Raw genomic sequence first — 20,797 nt, forward strand, 5'->3', positions numbered from 1 at the left:
GTGGCAAATCTGCAACCGTGGGGGATTTTGTTTTTTTCCTTCCGTGTGTGTAACAGTTTCTGCTATGTATAATAAAACAAAAAACGTACGTGTTTTTGTTGCGATTTGGTGTATTATCATACATAGAATTAACTATTATATATGCAATAAATTATGGTTATAATTTTAAATTTTAAAAATGGTAAGTAAACTAATACTTAGTTAATAGCTGAGCTATTTGCACAAACGTGCGCGAACTACCTGTGGGCCAGATGCACCAAATTGTAGTAATAGGAGTTTTTTTTTTTTTTTTGTTTTTTTTTCGCCTAGTCCCGTAGTACTCTACTCTGTATACGACGTAGCATACCCAATCTTGCCCAGCGAGTAGTATCGTGGTACAGTGATAGCCGCGCTTGTGCACTGTAATTTGTAATCGGTCATTGAAGCTTTTTACTCGCCATCAAAATAGACCGGCATCTAACCAACTACTCCCTCCTGGATGCAGTGGAGCACAAGACTTCAGGAGGCTGGTTTGGATATACTGTACTATCTACTACGTACCCTACTCAAAACTCCATTGGTGGGACTCATAACGCATAAGTTAGGTTCACTTGGTATGGAGTACAATAGTCGGATAAATAAATGGAAGTTTGTGGTGGGCCGTCTTTTAGTCACTCGCATGGCAAGATGCTACAATAGATTGTATGGATACATGTGAATTATTTTGAATGGATCTATGTTCAAAACCCCCATCTTTTTTCTTTCTCCTTCCTGGCCAGTTGTATTCAATTTGCTTCCCGGATTAAATAGATGAGACGGCTCACCGCCAGTGCAAAATTTCCACCTGGATCTGGGCCTGATGCTATTTTTTGTCCATTCTGCATACAATAACTCGGGTGAGTAGTGGGAGAAGCTTCGTGGAATTGGTACTATAGTTTTCAAGGCTTTGTAAGAGTCATACTACGCAATGCTGTAAGCATTTATCCGATGCTGCAGTCCCGTGTCAAAAGTGCACTATGGAAACAGGCAAAACTAACGCGTGTGCGAATTACTAGGTACATACCTAATGGAGCGTTGGGAGATAGGATGGCTGCTTGAGCTGAAAAAGAACACTTTATAGGTAGTAAGAGTTAAAACAGCCGATCACTGACAATCAAAAGATTGGATTTCCTTTTTCAGTTTTAGCCGTTTGTTGCGGGCAGACGTCTGGCTTGGAGGGCGTGTGGGTTTGACTTTGAACCCAATGCCAAAGGCATCTTCACCAAAAACACAGACACTCGGTGACCTCAGTGGAGGTGTGGGCTTAAAAAAATGATTCAACACAGGCGCCTTTGGATTGATCCCTCCATTGACCGCGACTTTGGTTGTGGGCACGTACCACGTAATAGCCTATAAAGCAAGCACTTCACCAGTCGCTCTACTCCGTACGTACCGAGCAAGGAAGGGTAGAGCGGTGTCTCTGTTGTACCCAGAGTCGACCATGTGAATCGCATTTGTGGCACAAGCCATTTTTGGATCGCACCAATCAATGGAATCCGAGCCAAGTGGACCAAACTTGCAAGGAACGTTCCGCAGAACAGTAGCAGCTGAAGTGAAGAAGAGGAGCTAGAATTGCCCATGTCTTGATATGCCACAATTTTGACGCACCAACCGCAATCTCTGCTGTTGCTCCCCACCCGGCCGGGTTTTGTACCCAAGTTCGCTTCAAGTCTGGGCGGTTCTGGGTTCCGCGGGCCAGTTCAGTCAGTCGGCTCAAAGCCCTCTACCACAGTACGTGTGTACCGTACTATTGCAAAACATGCGTCCCATGGCCAAGAATAGCGACTACTCAGCATGAGAAACCAGCCAGTTTGTACCTAGCAGTAACTTGACAAGGGGGTCGTCTCTGCGCCATCCGGCCGACACCGCCCGCGTACGTTGTATTCGAGGGACAACCAAACATGACCTGCTCCTGGTCCCCACCATTGCTATTGGATGCGCCGAGATCGATTTTGTTGATGGTTTGTCAATGAAGCATGTACTGTAGTATTGGGTAAAGAAAAAATTCCAAGTACCTAGAGCATGGAACAGGCGGCTTGAACTCCCATTTCTATTGGGTCTTATCTCATGCCCTTCATCTCCTTTACTCCTCACATACAGTAGCCCCGAGTCGTCCTGTTGTGAAGAGATCGTCGGTCACGTCGGGCATAGAATTAATACCGCAATAAGAAAGTGAGTGGTTTTGGGTGGGTAAGTATGACAGTAGTTGCGAATCGACACGTCAGGACATCTCATGGAAGGGGAACCTCGGTTGGGTTTATCGAACTGCTGATCCGCCGTTTCGTGCTTTTCGTTCATCAGCAACAAGGGAGTCCGGATCATCATAGCCAAGACAAGGCAGACTGGTACAAATTTGGTGTGTTGTCGAGTACTTGACTTGACAGAGCGGGGGGATGCTGTGCTGCGATGTGGACACCCCCCCTTTTTTTTTCTCTCTCTCTCTCTCTTTTCTTTCATGGTCGATATTGCCTGCCTTTTACGTTGCGGCGGCACATTGGACGGGCAAGCGGACACAGCGGACCAGTCAAGCTGACCGATCAAATTTGTCAAGGACTACTCACTGACTTGACTTGGATTGAAGGGCCCTTGAATGGATGGAGTGTTACTTTTTACCGGTAACGCTGCAGTAAACAACTGGGTCGACCTACGAGTCTTTTGGTGGTGGTGGAATGTTCAGTCAGCTTTGCGATTTCGGCTGTACCAAATTGGGATGGGGCGGGCGATGGGAGGTGGCTCCCGACCCGGCGTGCAAAGCCGCCCCAGAAGGCTGTGGGTAACATGATCCTGGTCCCGAGAACCCAGCACAACCCTACTTGTGCTTCTGTCAGCACCTCCATACTACACCAAGGGTGGGTGTGAACGTAGTACCGGTAGCTTTTCCATCTCTGTCGTGGACGCAGCGAGTCGCCGCCCAACCGAGCGAATTGCGGTAGCTTGGGTCAATAAAACGACCCCTCCTTGACTGGATCTCATCAGCCATGCTTACCATGAATGACACCCCCCACTGGCTAGGCTTGTCCCTGTCATTAATGGTTTTGAAATAAACCAGCCAGACCTCAGGACTGGGCCGTCGGAGGTCAGTGCCACGACCTGCATCCATCTGCATGGCCTCGCATGGGTGGATGGATTTTGATGGGGAAAATGTGATTGGCTGTAAACAGGTGCTAACCTCCACAAAATGAGCATGGAAGTTTCCATTTCGCGGAGCTTTGAGTAATGCTTACCCGCTGTAATGAAGGAAGCCTGCTCAGAATATACTATGGTATGTACATCGGTGGGTTAAACTATGAATGTGTTTACCATGCGTTTGGTATACACAAAACATCATTGTATTACATTGCGGAGCCACCGTTGCCGCTCCATCTACGTAAGTATTCTATAGGTAATTAGTCTAGCGAGAGGCACTAGCCCGATTGTGGTCCATAAAGTAACAAATTATGCAAGAATTGAAGGGAATTTCGAGCTGAATGAACATCATGATATAAAAAGGGGTTCGCAAGGGAAGCCGCCGGATCTTGCAAATGAAGGAACCCAGTTGGGAAACCGTCCGGTACACATTTTGGATCGGTTCAATACGAGGAAACAATAACTTGACGAAGATGCCGTGTCTGACGATTATGGAACATTTCGATCAGGACACCAGTTTAAACTGATGGCTGCGGGGTTAGGTCTAGTCTGCAAGAGCGCGTGCATGACAGGGTTGACCCATGTACAATTGGATCTCGACTTTTTGTTTTTTTCTCTCTCTCTTTCTCTATTAATGACAAGGATTAGCCTCTCGACAAACACATGCCGAAAAGGGAGCTGAGCGCCGGTTTCTGTTTCGCGCGTTGGCCCACGCATTTGATTTGTGCCTCACCCCTCTCACGCTACCCATCGCCCAAAGGCTCCAATGAGCAGGGGAAAAAAAAGAAAGGCGAAAAGAAAACTCCATCTCATCAATCAACCATCAACTGGAGCCCCCACACCCCCAAGCAAAACCGTGCAACCTTCGCCTCACGACACAGACACAACCTGGTAAGCACTGACAGCAATAAGCAGCAGGTTGACTTTGAGAACCCGGTGAACGCAGGGGTATACTCATGGCGTGGAGAAAAGGGGATTGATCAGGTCAACCGGTTTGGTCTTTGGCTCGTCGACCAAGATGGCTCACCAATCGCTGCAAGCAGGGCCAACCTCGCGCGCGTAACTTCTTTCCACACATTACATAGTGCAGAGCGAGCGTGCAGATCAGCGAAAAAAGTTCGCCGACACCCTTGGGCTAGAACAAGCAAGCCTCAATAGGGTGTGAATGCAGCCTTGGTTACGTATCCGTATGCATGCAAAAGGAAAACAAAAACAAAAGTCATCAACCTTGACAATTCACTAATTAGGCTGCACAGTCCATCCTAGGTAGATCCCGTCCGTCTTTCCCCTGGTAAGCGGCCCTGTAGGTTAGCACGCACAGAGACAAATTAGTTAGTTCTCTTTTGACGAAGCCACCACCTGACAGAGTGTAAACTTCCCACTCGGTACTCCTTAAAACCAGATGTAATGAATGATGCAGGGTGATATCCGTTGTCCCCTACGTATAGGACGCACTGACCCAGTCACAGCCTTGCTAGTCACTAGCGTCCGGCCTCGCTTCCAAGTGCTTGCCTCCATGCTAATAAGCTCCACTACTATTAATTACCCTGCGAAGTAAGGTTGCAGACCAAAATAAGGGAAGCCTGTACGGGTTCCTTTGACTGGACCGTCGACCCTCTTTGCTAGTTTGGGTTAAGTTCAGTATCCCGTTGAAGGCACAAAGCAGTCACTACGTCGCAGCGCTAACAAAGCGACATGCTGGGCTTGCGGTTACTTACCCACGCTAGACCTTGGTAACAGCACAAATGTTAGCGTTCTCATAGTGGTATCGTAACCGACCGACCCACACAACACCGGCTTGACCTGGCTGCAGCTCGGTGACTAGGTACGCAATAGTAATAATAGTGCCGACGATGTGCCTTTCTTCGCAAAATCCGCAAATATCACAGTACTGTACGGTACATACAGTACCGTAAAGCAAAGCCAAACCGATGTTTGGGAGACGGGGCCATCCAAAAACAATTCAACGCAATCTGTGGGGATTTTTATTCTGTGTTATTTTCGAACAGTAACGTAATTACAATATCCCAAGTACTGTACTGTATCTGTACCGTGTACACGAAATACGATGTAAGGTGCCTAGGAATGAGCCTGGCCTCCCTTCGTCACACTGCCCACGCAGTATTACTATGAAGGAACAACTGCTCAGCAGTGCAAATTCCTTGGTGCAGGGAGTCAGGCAGTTGGGCAATATTTTGGATAGAATTAATTTTGCTGCGCACCATTCATCCTGTTTACCCACAAGTCCGAATGCATCCATGTCTTTCCCTGCTTGACACGCAGCCCAGCAACTGTGGAGATGGACCGGGATGGAGGGACTCGTTCTCCAGACCAGGCGGCGGGCAAACACTGCCCTGTGCGTGGCCCCGGCAGCCCCCTTGGCTCCCCGTGTGCTAGCTTGGCTTGTCGAACCGCCCACGACGGTTTTAGGCCCATTTATCACACGCACCACACCTACAATCACCTTGGTCCACACTTCTTCTTCTTCTTTGTTTTTTTTTGGTCCTTGCTCTTACTGGGTTTAGCTTAGTTTATCCGCCCCAGTCTGGTCTGATCTCCACTTGCCCTTCAGGCACCATCCGCACCCCGGTCAAACGCTAGGTACACTTCCATCTCCGAGCCTGCGGCTTGGAGACCAGAACGAAAAAAAAAAAAAAAAAAAAAAAAAAAAAAAAAAAAAAAAAACCATGCTTCACTTTTGCCGATCCACAACGCCACGCCACGGACGCAACTCAACTGGCTAGCGCACAGTACCTATAGATCCATACATGCCTGTCATTGCCCTGCGCTTTCCTAAGGCTAATACTTCGTTCTTAGGAACATACAGGGCATGCCATGGCATCCCTGTCTTTGCCTAGTATGACGCAGGAGAAACCCTCACTTTCCTTCTGCTCCACGCACACTCCCTCCATATTGACAGACACACGCATGCATGCCATCCTTCCCGCCGCCCCGTTTTGACTTATTATATCCAGCTTTCGCGTGCCAACATGCCGCCCATGCTATGTTTGTGGCCCTATGTATTAGCCCGAAACATATTTCGGCCCATACTACTACTACTACTCCATAGTAGGGGCCCTGTCTTTTCGTGCCATTGATATACCGCTTGAGGGCCACCCCTCAAGCTGGACTTCCTCTCATCGGTTTTCCATATCAGCTCCTTTCACATCAACACTCAGCCACATCTCAACCAACGACACTCTTCGTTCAGAACTATCAACATCCTCACATCCTTTCCACACAAGTCAACCGCACAAACACCAACACGATGCAGATGCACGCTTCCGCCCCGTATATGGGGCAACAACTACCTTTGGCTAGCCCAGCACCGGCCGGCGCCGAAGCCTATCTCGACGATATCTCTAGACAAATAGGGTTGGCACAGCTTCAGAACAGGCGATACTCGCCATCATCCAGCAGTCATGTTCTTCATGCCCACGGCGGCAGCCCCATGCGTGTCTCCAAGCCGACCAGCACCAGCAACAGCCCCAGGTCTGCAATGCAGGCAAGGAGAAGGACCATGGTGAACGACAGCCTGATCGCCCAGAGGAATCAGCTTCTATTGGAGCAGGCGTGCCTGCCCACTTCAACCCAGAACATCGTGCCTGACAACTTCTTGAGGAGATCTTCGCGGCCAGTGAGCTGGCACCCATCTTCACAGCTTGGGCATATGCTGCCGCAACAGCAAATGCTTCCGGCACAACAAACCCAGCACGCCATGCCATTATCACAATATCCGTTCCCGACATATAACGAGGCGGACTTCTCTGCTCAATACCAACAATATCTTCCTCCCACCCCCGCAGCATACTCAGCATACAACTCACCAACTGGCCTCTCCCCACTGGCCCTGCCATATTCGAACTTTCAGGCACCTCAGTACGCCACTAAGGACCTGTGGACCACGTCTGCCCCCATGGTACCCAACACCAAGTCTGTATCACCAGACACTGAGTGTCCTGGTCTGGTTGAGTCGACGAGCGCCACTGAGCAGTATGCACCTGTCGCCATCACTTCTCAAGGCACCTCTGCGCAATGGAACCCACTTGTGCAGGGCGCTACCCCTCCCACGCCCGACTCTTATCCTTCGATCCCGGCAGCTGCAGAGCCCGTTATCCCTTCGGATGAGAGCATCCCCTACCGGTCACTTGACGAGGAGGAGGATGAAGGAGAGATCCTTGTGGGTATGGGCCTCTACGATCCGCCGGAGAAGACCTTGGGTGACTACACCCTGAACGGCTTCCGCTCATCAACCACTTCGCTATTCGGTGGTTATGAAATCCCTGAGCCCAAGGGCAAAGGACTCAAGCTGGAGGAGACGTGGGTGCCTCCCCCACAGGAAGAAGAGGACGAGGATGGATCCAATAGCGACGATGACGCCGATGCTGAAGAGCAGGAGTGAACATCCGAGGATCCATCCACGCGCTTTCATATTGACTATTTTCAAGTTTCTATTGTACATATAACGAACTATACATGGCAGCTATCATGCGAGCCTCGGTTGGGACTGGGTTGAAAGGAATACCCGGAGTATACCGGCCAAAGGGAAAGGTTATTTGCATTTTTTTTTGGGATGATTGGAACATGGATTATGATACCCCTTAGATAGCAGCGAAAGCAAGATTAAGTTTTTCACTTTGCAGGTTTTTCTTTGTCAACTCTTTGCCCAAATCTATCGGTTGAATGGTGCCTTTGATCTCTGCCAAGATGACCCAGTAAGAAGATGTTTGTCCGTTTAACGGATCCTGCATGGAAATAGTAACTACAGAGTTGGTTGATCTTTTGCAGCAATTAGACTTCATCTGGACAATTCTTTGTCCAGACAGGGAAGATGCCGGGGCACTGGAGAACCCGTACCTAGTAGTCTTCTGAATCGCAAGCGGGTACAAGTAGAAAAGGGAGAAGGGGGGAAAGAAAAATAAAATCTAAAAATTCAAAATCACACGAGGCACGAAAGAGAAGTGGATAAACGTTTCCACGGCAGTTTATGATAGGCATTCTGGAATGAAAAAGTTGCTCGTTATTTCCAAGCTTCCCCTGTTCCACTCTTTACCTCTCTCTCTCCCGGTCAGAGGTCCATGAACTGTATACAAAATTTAGCAAAACCCTGAATAGACGGATGGGTGGATAAAAGTGGAAGGGGGTAGCCTTGCAATCAACCCATCTGTAAACAAGACAAACGTTGAGACCATATCGAAAAAGAAAAGCAAAAGAAAAAAAAAGAGAGAAATTGAGCACGGGCCACGGCAGGAGCAAATCCACGATCTGTGAGATGATGCCAAAAAGAGGTGAAAGGAAGGGGTGGGGGTGTGTAGTAATGGTGGAGAGGAGAGGAGAAGGGGGGTGTGAAAAGATCACGTCAAAGAAATCCAGACATTCCTACCAACCCCCACCCCTTAGATGGGAATTTTGCGACTGCGCACATCAGGCAGAGCGAGAGACAGAGAGAAAGTCTTCAGCCAAGACCATTCTTTTCCCCACTGCGTCTTCCAATCCGTCGTCATGGGTCGAGCGATGGCTGGGGACCGGGGGGAGCTCTCTCCCCTACAGGACAGGGGTCAGGGGGCCCGGGAACACAAAGGACAGGGACGGTTGATAGGCAAGCGAGAAACAAGGGGGGTACCAGAGAAAAGATGGTTCGGGGGGTTTTGGGTGGGAACAAACACACACACACACACACACGAAAAATGTGGGTGTGTGCATAAGGTTTTCGGCGGGACACTCGCAGAAAGAATGGACGAAAGAAGAAGAAAAGTGACACCCCAAGCGCTTTCTCCGGCCGGGGTTGCAGAGCCGCGCCATCGAAGATCCCATCCCTTCTTTTCTTGTCCTTTTTTTTTTTTTTTTTTTCTTGCCCTGTCGCCATGCTTTAACCGTAGTCCCCAGCAGCAAATTCACACACCCCTTCCCCTTACGCCCATCCAATTGTCTCACTCCTCTCTTTGGTTTGCTTTGCCTTGTCTGCCAGACACAAGTGTTTGCTCCTTTCACACTGCTTGTGTGTTGCGAGCAAGCTTCTTGCGTCGGGGTCAGACAATAATATAACTCTTTTTTTTTTTTTTTTTTTTTTTTTTTTTTTTTTTTCAATTACGAATTGTCAGGGACTTCACAGGGAGAGAACCTCGACCTGGACACTAATATTACTTTGTATAGTAGTGACACGGGCAGCATCTGATGAGTAGAAATCTAGAACCGCCCCAACCTGTTACAAAGTAGCCTTTCATAATTCTAGTCACTCGATCCTCGGTTTGTTCCAAGAAAATCTTTGCATGTCCACACCTCCACCGAAAGGACGGACGGGACAAAGCAAACTTGCTACAGTAGCTACTTTCTGCGAGGTCTCGGCAGCCCACTAATCAACCCTCTTTCCCCTTAACTATAATAATGTCCTGCGGAACACCCTACCAAGCCCGCCCGAGTCAAGTCATCGTGGGATCTGGGAGGGGGTGGTACGAACCTGTTGCTGTTTGTTGTTGTGGTGGTGGTGGTGGTACTTTTTGTACCCGGAGACAAAACCGTTTGCCCCGCCCGCAATGCAGTCAGCAACTCAAAGGTAATCATTGTCAATCCCCATCCTTGACCTCATGCGGTTAATGCCTTAAGGTCGATCCAACTTGCGCAATATTGTGATCATTCCTACTTGGTGCTACGTCGTACAGTAGCCAACCCTGAAGAAAACCTAAAAAAAAAAAAAAAAAGGGGGGGGGAGAAAAAAAAGTGAACCCCACCCCTGGGCCAAATTTGTCGGTAGTCTTATTTTTCTCACTTACCACCATTGACCCAAGAAAATGAAAAGAGACGATGAGAAAGGGTCAAAACCTTTCCACTCAACAAGAGGGGCGGTGCAAAGAGTTGAATTTACGAAAACGCCGCGGACGGTTCGCAAAACCCGCTTTCGATTTGCCTTTTCTGGCGTGTGACATGGGGAGCTGTTAAGGGGCCAAAGGAGAATACGGATAGGCAGGTTGGGTTCCCGCGACTGGCAGCGGAGATGAGCCCTCGCTGGAGACGAGGCCTCCGCCTCCGTTCCAATGAATGGCCATCGACAGGCCTTTTGATTGCTCTGGCCTTGCCGCTTTTTGCTAGCTGGAAAGCACAGGATTTACTTCTTCGACGACATGGGCGGCCGGCAACCGTTCAGCAAGGGACTTTTGTGTATAGATTGCAGCCTTTTGCTTCTCCATTTTACTTTTCTTTCTCCTTTGCATTGCCCGCTGCCCTTGGCATGTCGGGAATTACTAAATATCTACCCAAGGGTACTGGTAGGAGCCGGTGGCTTGTGATCACAGGGCCCAGGCGCCAGCCATTTTTGCACAGACTTGTGTAGTATAGTGTAATCTGTATTTGCGTTTCTTTTTTGACTTATGCTCAAGTGCAGAGGCACTAAATTAAGGCAAACATGCTGTCGGTTTCCGATTGATGCCTGCTGGACTGCATCCGACAGGAACGGGACGCGATAGGTCTGATCTGACTGTGCTCGCCTGCCCCCTCGAACGATAGGAAGGGATTTGGGCTTGACGATGGTGTGTGTGTCTGTAAACTTCTGAACTGTGAACGCCTGGGGGGGGTGGTGATTATTGCGCGACTGGTTTGCTTGCTGGGCCCGTTTGGATTGTTGACCAGAGCTGCTGAAGTATCTCTGTGCAATTGACATGGAAACGAGGACCTACTTGTTGTTTTTTGTTGTTGTCTTTGGATCTATTGTCGGAGGTCAACTAATTGCGAGTTAACCTGGTTTTTGATGGGGATTGAGAATGGACGGGCGGTGGCCACATCAACAGAAGAAGAAAAACCTTTGCACGCTGCAAGCAGGCATCACTCCAACCAGCAATCAACTTCATTTCCCATCAAAAAACCAACAACGCACGGCAATATACGCGGAAAAAAGTGCACTGAGGTTTTTTTTTTTTTTTTTTTCTCCCATAACGCCGGCATAGAAAGAACAGAGATAAAGCAAAAAACAGCAGTTTAGGACATGGTGCAATACGTCTTCACGCCGTGGAAGGACCGGGGCGAGCTACTCCAGGTTCGTCGACAATTCTTCCCCCAGCAAGTCTCGCAGCACACGACCACAGCCGCGTCGGGAAATGCTGCCGCTGCGACCGCAGCTTCATCGAGCTTCAGCTCCAGTTCCAGCTCCAGCAGCAGGGCGGAAAAGAAGAGCGCTGTGTCTCGCGTGTCCATGTGGATGCAGCGCGGTGGCTGCCCTCACATGGTCGAGTCCACGGCCCTCTTGATCGCCGCCATGATCGCAGACGAGGAGTCGATTTTGCTGCCATCTGGGAAGGGCGCCACCGATTCCAACTCTTCGTATGCCGTGCGCGCCTCCTATTCGGCCGCATTCAGTCGGTGCGTTGCCATGCTGGATGTGTTTTCTATTTTTATTTTACTTTTTCTTTTCTCATCCTCATACACGCCCCCTACCTCCTTTCTTTCCTTTTTCTTTTTTTTTTCTCTCTCTCTCTCTCTCTCTCTCTCGCATGGGCTAGTAGTTCGCATTTGGTTGTCTTGTGGCGGTTTGGTTTTATTTTTCTGGACCCCTCAGCTTTCTTTCTCCCTACCTGCACATATTGCATTAACACTCATCTCCTGGGCGTATGTGTTTTTGAAGATGGCGCCCCAGACCACAGCCTCGGGCTCAGGGTCTTCAAGCTAGACCCTTTAGCTTCGGCACTCGGAAGACGAGCCCGCAAGCCTTTAGATTTGCCCAGCTATTTTCTTTCGCTAGCCCCGATTCACATTACATGTTTGTTTCTTTTCTGTCTTGTTTCTTTTCTCTGGTGCGAGGACCCAAAGAAAAGGGAGAACTATTAGAGACTAACAAAAACTTCACACTGTTCCTTGCGAAACCTTTTTTTGGGGGTTTATTGTTTTTAGCTTTGTAACAGGGCTTCTCGACAGCCACCAGGACAAGGCACACAAGATGAGCATGTACTCGGTGGCCAAGACCATCGGGCTACCGGCGAACTTCGTCGAGCTGCGGCATCAGGCTACGCATGAACAGCTGCCCTCGCTGACCAGGCTACGTGCCGGCGCCCAGGCCGGTCTGGTTTGGATCTGGGACTACTACTGGAAGCAACTTTCGGCTACAGACGGGGACGAGGACCAAGTCCCGGTTGTGGCCGACCGTAGTGTTGCTGCACCACACGCAGAACAAGTACCACTGACGACCGCATCGGCGTGCAGAGATGCGCTGCGGCGTTATCTGGATATGGGCAAGGAGGATCTGCCGACTATCGCCAGTTTTGTCCGGAGATGGGGCAGGGCGAGAGTCCTTGGCGTGCTTGACGCGATCGGTGACGAAGCGGGGGCGTCTCACCCGATGGATAACAGGTTGGTCTTGGGGACTCTGAAGTTGGCCAGGCAGGTCACCGAGATGGAACAGGCACGGGACAATGACGGCAGTGCAGATTTGCTCGAGGATAGAGGGGCGTCGAGGTCTGACCTAGACCAGGCGCCAGTACAGATGCAGGGCGTCACCGCCGATGTCATGGTCACAACATCTCAAGATGTCGAGCAAGCGGGTGGCTGGATTCGCCCTAAAGGCTCATGGCGACAAAAGCCGATAGGGGTTGTTTAGATGGAGGAAGGATCGCGCCGTCTTGTTTCTGATGCTAATATTACCTACCACCTACTGCAAGCCAGGCTCTCTCGTCTAGTCTGGAGGTTAAGACAGGTGTTGAGACCACTCCAGTCAGCTGCACGCTTGGGTAACAGCATTGCCTCAGAAGGCAGTACCCCGCCAAGTTACTACTATGAGTAGATTCCATGGTCTAGCCATGCCATAGTATTGAACTTCTTGTTGATAATGATGTTACATCATCGTGAGTGTTCGATTTGAACGGATGTACAGTGCCTCTGTACCGTCCTCAAGGATCAAATCTACTGTACCCGCCTCAAACCTTCGGTTCCCCACCTTGGATTATCATCGCGATGATAAATGTCACTCTGTAGGTTCAAAGATCTCTTTCTATTTGTAATCACCTTCTCCAACTTTGAATTATTTCGAAACCCATCCAATCCGCTGATAAATTTCAGCCTATCTTTGTTGGTCTACTGTCGTACCAGTATGAACTTTGTGCGACTGGGCAGACCGCTTCTCGGGATTAAATCAAAGGCATTTACACCAAGTGTTAGTTGGGCACACACCCACGCTTCCATGGCCACCGGCACCTGACTCGGGGTCAGAGGGCGAACGCTACGGAGAAAGCTTGATCGTCTAGGGCGCGCTTTAGCTAGTACTAACCACAAGGACCTGACCCTGTACTATGTAGTTCTCCTTCATTCCTCGACGCACCATGCAGATCAAGTCTATCCCCATGTGTAAGCCCGCACCACCCGAGTGACTACCAGCATTACCTACAGCTACTGCGGTATATCGATGCTGTTACGGTACAGTCGTGGCTGACTCGGAACTGGCCCGCTACTAGGGGTGGGTAGTAGTGACAACTACGCCTACCTGGTCGTTGACGACAAGTCCAAGGACGCTGTTATCATAGATCCGGCGAATCCGGAAGAGTAAGCTGCCGTCCTAGTCACTGGTTCAGAGATACACCTGTGGTGGTGTATCGTCTGGGGCATCGCGCATGTTATGCAAGTAAAATAGGGTTTACTGACCTGGGCTGAAGGGCCGCTCCTCCTGTCAAGAAAGCCATCGAATCCGGCGAAATCAACCTGAAGGCTATTGTGAACACCCACCAGTAAGGACACGATAATCTTGTGATCAATGCAGAACTTGAGGTCAAGCCGTCACTGACTTTGTTTTCTATCTTAGCCATTGGGATCATTCTGGTGGCAACAAGAAATTTGTTAGTGATGCAAAGCGAGGAAGGTATAACTGTTTAACTTGTCGTATAGGCCGCTGACATGCACAAACCTCTCTCCAAAAAAAAAAAAAAAAAAAAACAGCGCGATGCACTGAACCTTCCAGACCTGCCGATCTTTGGAGGCAAAAACTGCGAAGCCGTCACTACCACGCCTGCCAACGGAGAGGGCTTCCCCTTTGGCAGCATCCAGGTTAAGGGCCTATACACGCCCTGTCACACGCAGGACAGTATTTGCTGGTTTATGCAGGATGGAGATGACAAGGTCGTTTTCACTGGCGACACCCTCTTTCACGGAGGTAGGCTTGCAAGGTTATCGAAGAGCCGTCATTGATAGTGTGGCCGTACATACTAATGCAAGTGTGCGTGCGCTCTAGGCTGCGGCAGGTTCTTTGAGGGAACTCCGGAAGAGATGAATACTGCCTTGAACAAGACCTTGGCTGCCTTGCCGGACGATACTCGAGTCTTTGTAGGTCACCTAGTCTCCCTAGTCTCATCCATCTTCCTCACTAACTCGCCATGACACCATAGCCTGGACATGAATACACCAAGTCGAACGTCAAGTTTGCCATCTCGGTCCTGCAAAGCGAGCCTGTTCAGAAGCTGCATGAGTTTGCAGAGAACAACAAGGAGACTCCGGGCCAATTCACCATTGGTGACGAGAAGGTACGCTTTTGTTTTTGAGCCTTTTTTTTTTTTTTTTTTTTTTTTTCATACGCTTCATACGCTGGCACCATTGACGTCTGACTCCTTTCATTCAGAAACACAACGTTTTTATGCGGATGGACGATCCAGTGGTTCAAAAGGCGACTGGCGAGACAGACCCAGTCAAGGTCATGGCCAAGCTCCGCGAGATGAAGAACAACTTCAAATGACTAGATGGAGGCAAAGCGGCTCTGTGAGCCTTGAACGCGTGACGAGTTCTTAGTCACCTACCTACCTGTCATCGACTTGACTGTATTACACTCAGTAACTTACCACAAGTAGCTGCACGGATCTTGCACTGTCCATTCTCAATTATTCTCTACCTTGTCTACAGTTATGGGATGTCTCCGCCATACCACTAACTGCCAGTCCTTTAGAAGAGATCAGGCAAGTAAAGTGATACAGTGGAAGGATCTGAACGTATCAGATCCCATATGTTTATCTTGCTTCACTGTCCACACTTGCTCATCCTGGGGTTTTGAGGCGACGGCAAGCTCTAGCTAATTTTGAAGCTACTCCACCAAGTGGAAGGAAGGCTGAGGGAACATGCCTCGAACCAAGCCTCAATAGGGCTTCTTGTCTCCAGGCTTCTCGTCTGTCCAGAGTCCAACACGGCTTTGTGAATATATAAAGCCGGCCAGGGAATGGCTACGGACTCTCTTACATGCCGTTGAAAATCGGCAGAGGTAATATCGACGGAGACGTTTCCAGGATTTTGACGCCTTTTGCATGCGGGTGTTTGTGTGAATGAAAGACGACGACCCAAAACTCGGCGAAATTTTCTTGAGAGATTTTGTAGTGGCGCTTGGGCAATCCCCACTTGGACAGTGTCGCCAATGCACACTTGAGCCAAAATATCACTGTGTAGCCGGCCGTTCCCAGCCCCACCTCCACCCGGATGCGTCAATGTCAATTGGGATTTGGGGGAATGTGAATGGCCGACTTTGCGACCAGCCAGCAGCTGTCTCCCGTCTTTGTCGCGCTCTCGTCTGCAACTTACAAAGTACCAGTCTAGTGTAGTTATGTGATTAATCCGGGCAACGGCGCCTGCTCGACCTCCCCGAGGCACAACCGTCGCCCTCTCGGACTCGAAAAGCGATAAACTCCAAAACCACCGAAGACAGCGACACAAAAGCAAATCATGGTAAGCTCTCTGTTTGGTTTCTTTGGTTGACGAAACTGAACGCTGACGCACATCTGCAGCCAGCCAAGCGCAAAGCCCCCTCCGGCGCCGGCGCCGGCGCATCCAAACCCGCGCCCAAGAAGCGACAGTCCAAACTGGCCAAGGAGAACAATATCACGGCCGAGGAGGAGGCGGAGATCAAGGAGGCCTTCAGCCTTTTCTCGGAGCCCATGGAGGGTGAGAAGGAAGGCGTTATTCCCATAGATGATGTGCGGCGCGCCATGATGTGAGTATCTGGGAGAAGAAAAACGATGTTTTTTTTTTCTTTTTTTCTTTTTTTTTTTTTCTTTATACAAGCGACTACTCTAAAAACACGATTTGCCCAATCTCTAACCGCGGCGGGCTTTCTCCCCCAACGCCCTTTCGGCAGAGCGCTCGACATCCCACCAAAAGACGCCGCCGAGCAGGCCGAGTTCGTGTCGATCCTGGACCCGGACGACGAAGGGTTCGCGCAGTACCCGTCCTTTGTGGCCATCTGCGCGCTCAAGATGCACGCGCGGCACCGGACGTCGGACGCGCACGTGCAGCAGGTCGACGACGCCTTTGCGCTCTTCACGACCAGGCGCAACGACGACGACGACAGCAACCTCAGCCACCTCGGGACGAGCGAGTCGGTCATCACCATGGCGCACCTCCGGCGCGTCGCGTCCATGCTCAACGACGACGAGGTCGACGACGACCTGCTCAGGGACATGATACTCGAGGCCAACGGCGGCGCCGGCGTCGGGAAAGGCGTCAACAGGCAAGAGTTTGAGGCCGTCATGCGTCGCGCTGGCGTGTGGAGGTGAGGTAAGAGTGGGAAAAGTTTGCAAGGGGGAGGGGCAAGACGAATTTGAATCGAAGCCGGCATACTCCGACAAGGAACCGAGGAGCAGCCGGCTAGGGTTCCCTTATTGCTAGGCACCGCAATCCCGGACTGGTACAGCATGAAGACAACTGCTTCTGTATGAAGCACGCTTGGCTGGCTGTCCTGCCCAAGCACCACAAATACAACAGAGGAGGTTGCCCATGTGCATCCACCATAATCCCCGTCTGCGACCATCTCTGGGGTTCGGGGATATCTACATAATCACTAGACTGCGCCCAGCTTTTCTTTGGCCTTTCTAAGCCCCCCGGCATGCAAATCAGGCAGGCCAGGTCTAATAGTGCAAGAGAGTTGAATTGCCGCTTGAGACTCTGGCGAGCAAGACGGCCGAGGTCCTACAAATCCTCGCTTTCTGCGCAGAGCATATGAGATAGGAGAGGGCCGCACAGTAACGATGGGACGGAAATAACAGCGAGATGGTGTAGTTTTTACACAGTAACCAAACACCTCATCAGATGCTAAATCTATAATGTTGCCGTTTTCAGGGCACCTAGGCAGTGGCGCATATGTTTAATGCATTACGTTGGAAGCGTCTGACAATGAACAGACTCACTCAGACCAGACACACTTGGGCCCAGGTTCAAGCTGGGCTTCTTACTCGGCGTTCGATCAACTAAAGACATTCCTTCCAATGTAACGTATGCAAAGATGTGGTATTTCTCCAAATATCCATCGAGTGAGGAGCCACGACATGTATATACTCCCACGGAACGCCGGCAGTATGCAAACAAAAGAAACAAAGAAAAAGAAAAGCAAAACACACAACTAGCATACGCTGTGGCCGAGGACGCAGGGTCCCCAACCCTCCCCAATCGCCGCCCGGCAGACATCGTTGAATCTTGTCGAGATGTCCCAACAGCGTTCGAATGCCCCGGCTGGCCTGTTCAAGTGTGCAAACAAAGCTTATATCCAAAGAGCCACCTACCCGCTTTTGCACTTTCCCATCTCCAGACAACAACCGTAAAAATCCAGGTCAATGATTTGTTAGAAATTAGAATCTATAATCCCCTCCGATACACCGGGGTAGCACCACCTTTCCCCCTCCAATCCCCGGTGCTCACTTGTCCGCACCGGGCTCCTTGATCTCGGGAACCGGGTTCTCCGAGGCCTCGCCACCGGCGGGGGCATCACCACCGGCCGTCTTGGCCGCGGCGGCGTCTCGGGCCTTTTGCGAGTCGAGGACGGCCTGCAGCTCGGGCGGGGCCTTGAAACCGGCATGGTCCGAGTGCTTCTTGTAAAAGTAGTTGTCGGGCTTGGGCCGCAGCTCGGCGGGCAGGGTGTCGAGCACGACCTTGACCATGGCGTCGATGGACTTTTGCTTGGACGAGTCGCGGTGCCAGATGGAGATGAGGTGCGAGTTGAAACGGACCGAGAGGCCTACACCGCAGAGTTGGTCGCCTAAGCGGGGAAAGAAGCAAGGTCAGTTATATACAGCCAAAACTTGCGGGTGTGTCTTTCTTCCTTACCGGTTTCTAGAGCATCCTGGAGCTCCTCGCCGATCGCAACAAGCTGCACCAGCTTCCAGACGTCGGGGCCGATGTTCTTGGGCACGCGGAACGTCCAGCTACCTCCGTGTATGTTCCTGCGGTCCTCCCAGATGGGCTTGAACCCCTTCTTGAACAGGTAGATGGACTCGCGCATCTTGATGTACTGGACGGGCGTGTTGTTCCAGTACCTCCAGAAATCCTGGATACTGGCAATCTCGGCGCCGAGCTGCTCGAGCTGGACCTGGTAGGAGCCGTCCTTGGCCTGGTTCTCCTTGTTTTGGCTCCTGGTTTGGTTGCAGGTTGGGAAGTCGTTAGTTGGTGCATCTCTTTGACTCAAGTACTTCTCGCCATTGCCAAAAACCCCCCCTTCCTGATCCTTCCCCCCTCTTTTTTGTCTTTCGTTTTTGCTCCTCTCACTCACCGGTCGAACCAGACGGCCCAGATGTGCTGAAGTGGCCTGTCTCCCAAAGTGTTGTGGATCTTGCTCATGGCCAGCTTGCGCGATTCGGCGGGAGAGTTGACATTTGGCGAGTTTACGTCCGAGCTCTGCGACAAGCTGGACAGGCCATGTGTGGTAAGAGTAGGGCGGGTGGCCATGATGGTGATCGACCGGGTGTAGGGCGGTCGGTCTTTGAGTTCTTTTCGTTTTTCGTTACTATATATATATATTGTATAAAGCAAAGCGTTCTCGTTTAGCCTTGGCCTTTAAAAGAGTGCAGCTGTCGTGTGAGGTACTGGCTAGTCCTTTGCAGCGGTCGATCTGTTTGGGTAGATTTGCAATTAGATCAAAGGAAGTTGAGTAACCACAAGACAAAGGTGTCAATATATGTCTTTCTGCTTCGGCTGTTCTGATCGTTGGTGTACAACCATTCACAGAGGGAAAAAAAAAGGGGTCTCCACGGTTTGGAGGGGCTTCTTGGTTATCCAAGACGCGGCCTTGGCGTTGAAACGCAGCCAACGAGCAGGGGGACCTGAAAGCTGACGAGGGGCAGCCGAGGCAAGCTAGGGGAGTACCGTACAAGTAAGCTACCGGAGTATTGAGCTTCTAGACCAATTGATCTAGATCTAGACTGCTAGAAATCGCCGCTAGGTGGTGACAACAAAGGCACACTGATAAATCAATAGAAAAAAGACCGTCAACGCAGCCTTAACCTCGGAAATGAAGCTATCGACAGAAGAGTCCCAAAAAGACCTAAGACCTATTTGTTTCCATCCGAACAGAGAGGAACGTGGTAGCTTCGGTTTAACCATCAAACACAACGGGCAGGGGCTTGCACTGTATCTAGACGCCAACTGCCGCGTCCCATGCTGCCTCGACGCTGGCTGAAACACTACATGTGTCCTCTGGAATGACAATCGCGACCCGGAAGCTCGGTTACAAGACCGTGAATGGCCACTTTACAGCCAATATAAAGTAATGCGCTAAAATAGGATACCACGGGCCCCCCCTCTCGAGTCAAGGTATTCCCCAGCGTCTTGTTGTTTCAGCGAGTCGGCAGGGTCATGTGGTTGGAGAGTTTGGCTGACGGTAGCCCCGCCCGCGACCAGATGAAGCCTGATGTGGTTGTCTGGTTCAGTCGCAGTAACGTATTATGCAAACGATCGGCCTGTACCACGAGGCAGACGAGTTGAGACGAACCATTGGCTTTATTTCTATTTTTTTTTCTTATGAGAAAACTGCCTAATTACTGCCAAAGGGTATTGGGAAGCGAGCTCGCGTTGGTCAAAAATATCTGGATCTGCTTGTTTGAATCGCGATTATAATTATTGAACTGGTACCAAAGGTTGCCCCTCTTTTTTCTTTCACAAAATGGAGGACATTTCCTGACTAGAATAATGGAACGCTGGCAATTGAGGCCACTAGCCTTTTGCGGCTCCGCTAACGCCTGTGTCAGTGGACCACGGCGGCCGGGCCCCACCTCTGGCCGCCGCAAACTTGACTAAAATTTTACTCTTGGCTTCCCGGATGGCCCCAGCGGGAGCGGCCGGGAGAGCCTTGAATTCCGCCGTGAAAGATTTGCGAAACATTCCACGACCGATGCGTGTACTATCGAATGCAACAGCTTGATGCTATAACCTCACGCTCGCTGCGGGTGAAGACGAAAACAACCAACTTACGATCTTGTACGGGTCTGTATCTCTCTTGATTTGTGTGGCTTCTTTTTTTTTTTTTTTTTTTTTTTTTTTTTGCCGCTGCCTGTCTGCTGCGCTGGTTGGGTTGAGTGACAAGGAACACGCGACTGCATCATGATCACTTCAGCATCGTCCTTACTGAGTTTGACTGGTACGGTGATCTGGAGGTAAATTCATCCTGAATCGACATCGAGATACTCGAACACGTTATCGCCATAGCGTACTTTGCTCAGCGAACGTGGCGTCCTCTATCTGGCCTGGCAAGAGCGCAGCAACAAAGATTTAGCTTTTAAGCATATCCTCTGGAACGACAATTATATGACTGGATCCACACGAGCTACCATTGGGCCGTTCTATCAGCAAGCTTCTTTTACTATACAGTAAGTTCTCTCCTTATTTCGCGGCTTGGCATCCTGCGGCACCTTGGGAGTGTATGAACTGTTAGAGACTGGAGTTT

General features: G+C 50.3%; 5 protein-coding genes across 5 annotated transcripts; 4 read left to right on the top strand and 1 right to left on the bottom strand.

Moving 5' to 3' along the window:
• Nucleotides 1-2,687: 2,687 nt before the first annotated feature.
• On the top strand, nt 2,688-2,795 carry PpBr36_01579 (uncharacterized protein; the record flags this gene model as incomplete). Its single annotated transcript, XM_029888764.1, has 1 exon — nt 2,688-2,795. One exon carries the CDS (start codon nt 2,688-2,690, stop codon nt 2,793-2,795), a length of 108 nt encoding a protein of 35 aa, XP_029751265.1.
• Nucleotides 2,796-6,412: 3,617 nt separating this feature from the next.
• On the top strand, nt 6,413-7,546 carry PpBr36_01580 (uncharacterized protein; the record flags this gene model as incomplete). The annotated part of the gene is made up of 1 exon (XM_029888765.1): nt 6,413-7,546. One exon carries the CDS (start codon nt 6,413-6,415, stop codon nt 7,544-7,546), a length of 1,134 nt encoding a protein of 377 aa, XP_029751762.1.
• Nucleotides 7,547-11,116: 3,570 nt separating this feature from the next.
• PpBr36_01581 (uncharacterized protein) lies at nt 11,117-14,842 on the top strand (the record flags this gene model as incomplete). The annotated part of the gene is made up of 10 exons (XM_029888766.1): nt 11,117-11,493; nt 12,022-12,718; nt 13,419-13,467; nt 13,575-13,662; nt 13,773-13,844; nt 13,919-13,952; nt 14,053-14,266; nt 14,345-14,436; nt 14,499-14,633; nt 14,729-14,842. Coding segments are annotated over 10 exons (1,872 nt in total), but the record flags the coding sequence as incomplete, so codon positions are not given.
• Nucleotides 14,843-15,813: 971 nt separating this feature from the next.
• On the top strand, nt 15,814-16,643 carry PpBr36_01582 (uncharacterized protein; the record flags this gene model as incomplete). Its single annotated transcript, XM_029888767.1, has 3 exons — nt 15,814-15,816; nt 15,876-16,081; nt 16,226-16,643. 3 exons carry the CDS (start codon nt 15,814-15,816, stop codon nt 16,641-16,643), a joined length of 627 nt encoding a protein of 208 aa, XP_029751764.1.
• A 1,134-nt stretch (nt 16,644-17,777) lies between these two features.
• Nucleotides 17,778-18,804, bottom strand: PpBr36_01583 (uncharacterized protein; the record flags this gene model as incomplete). The annotated part of the gene is made up of 3 exons (XM_029888768.1): nt 17,778-18,118; nt 18,187-18,491; nt 18,629-18,804. The coding sequence occupies 3 exons, from the start codon at nt 18,802-18,804 to the stop codon at nt 17,778-17,780; spliced, it is 822 nt and encodes a 273-aa protein (XP_029751765.1).
• Nucleotides 18,805-20,797: the final 1,993 nt, after the last annotated feature.

Source organism: Pyricularia pennisetigena, chromosome 2 (genome assembly GCF_004337985.1).
Source record: "Pyricularia pennisetigena strain Br36 chromosome 2, whole genome shotgun sequence".
Lineage (NCBI taxonomy): Eukaryota > Fungi > Ascomycota > Sordariomycetes > Magnaporthales > Pyriculariaceae > Pyricularia > Pyricularia pennisetigena.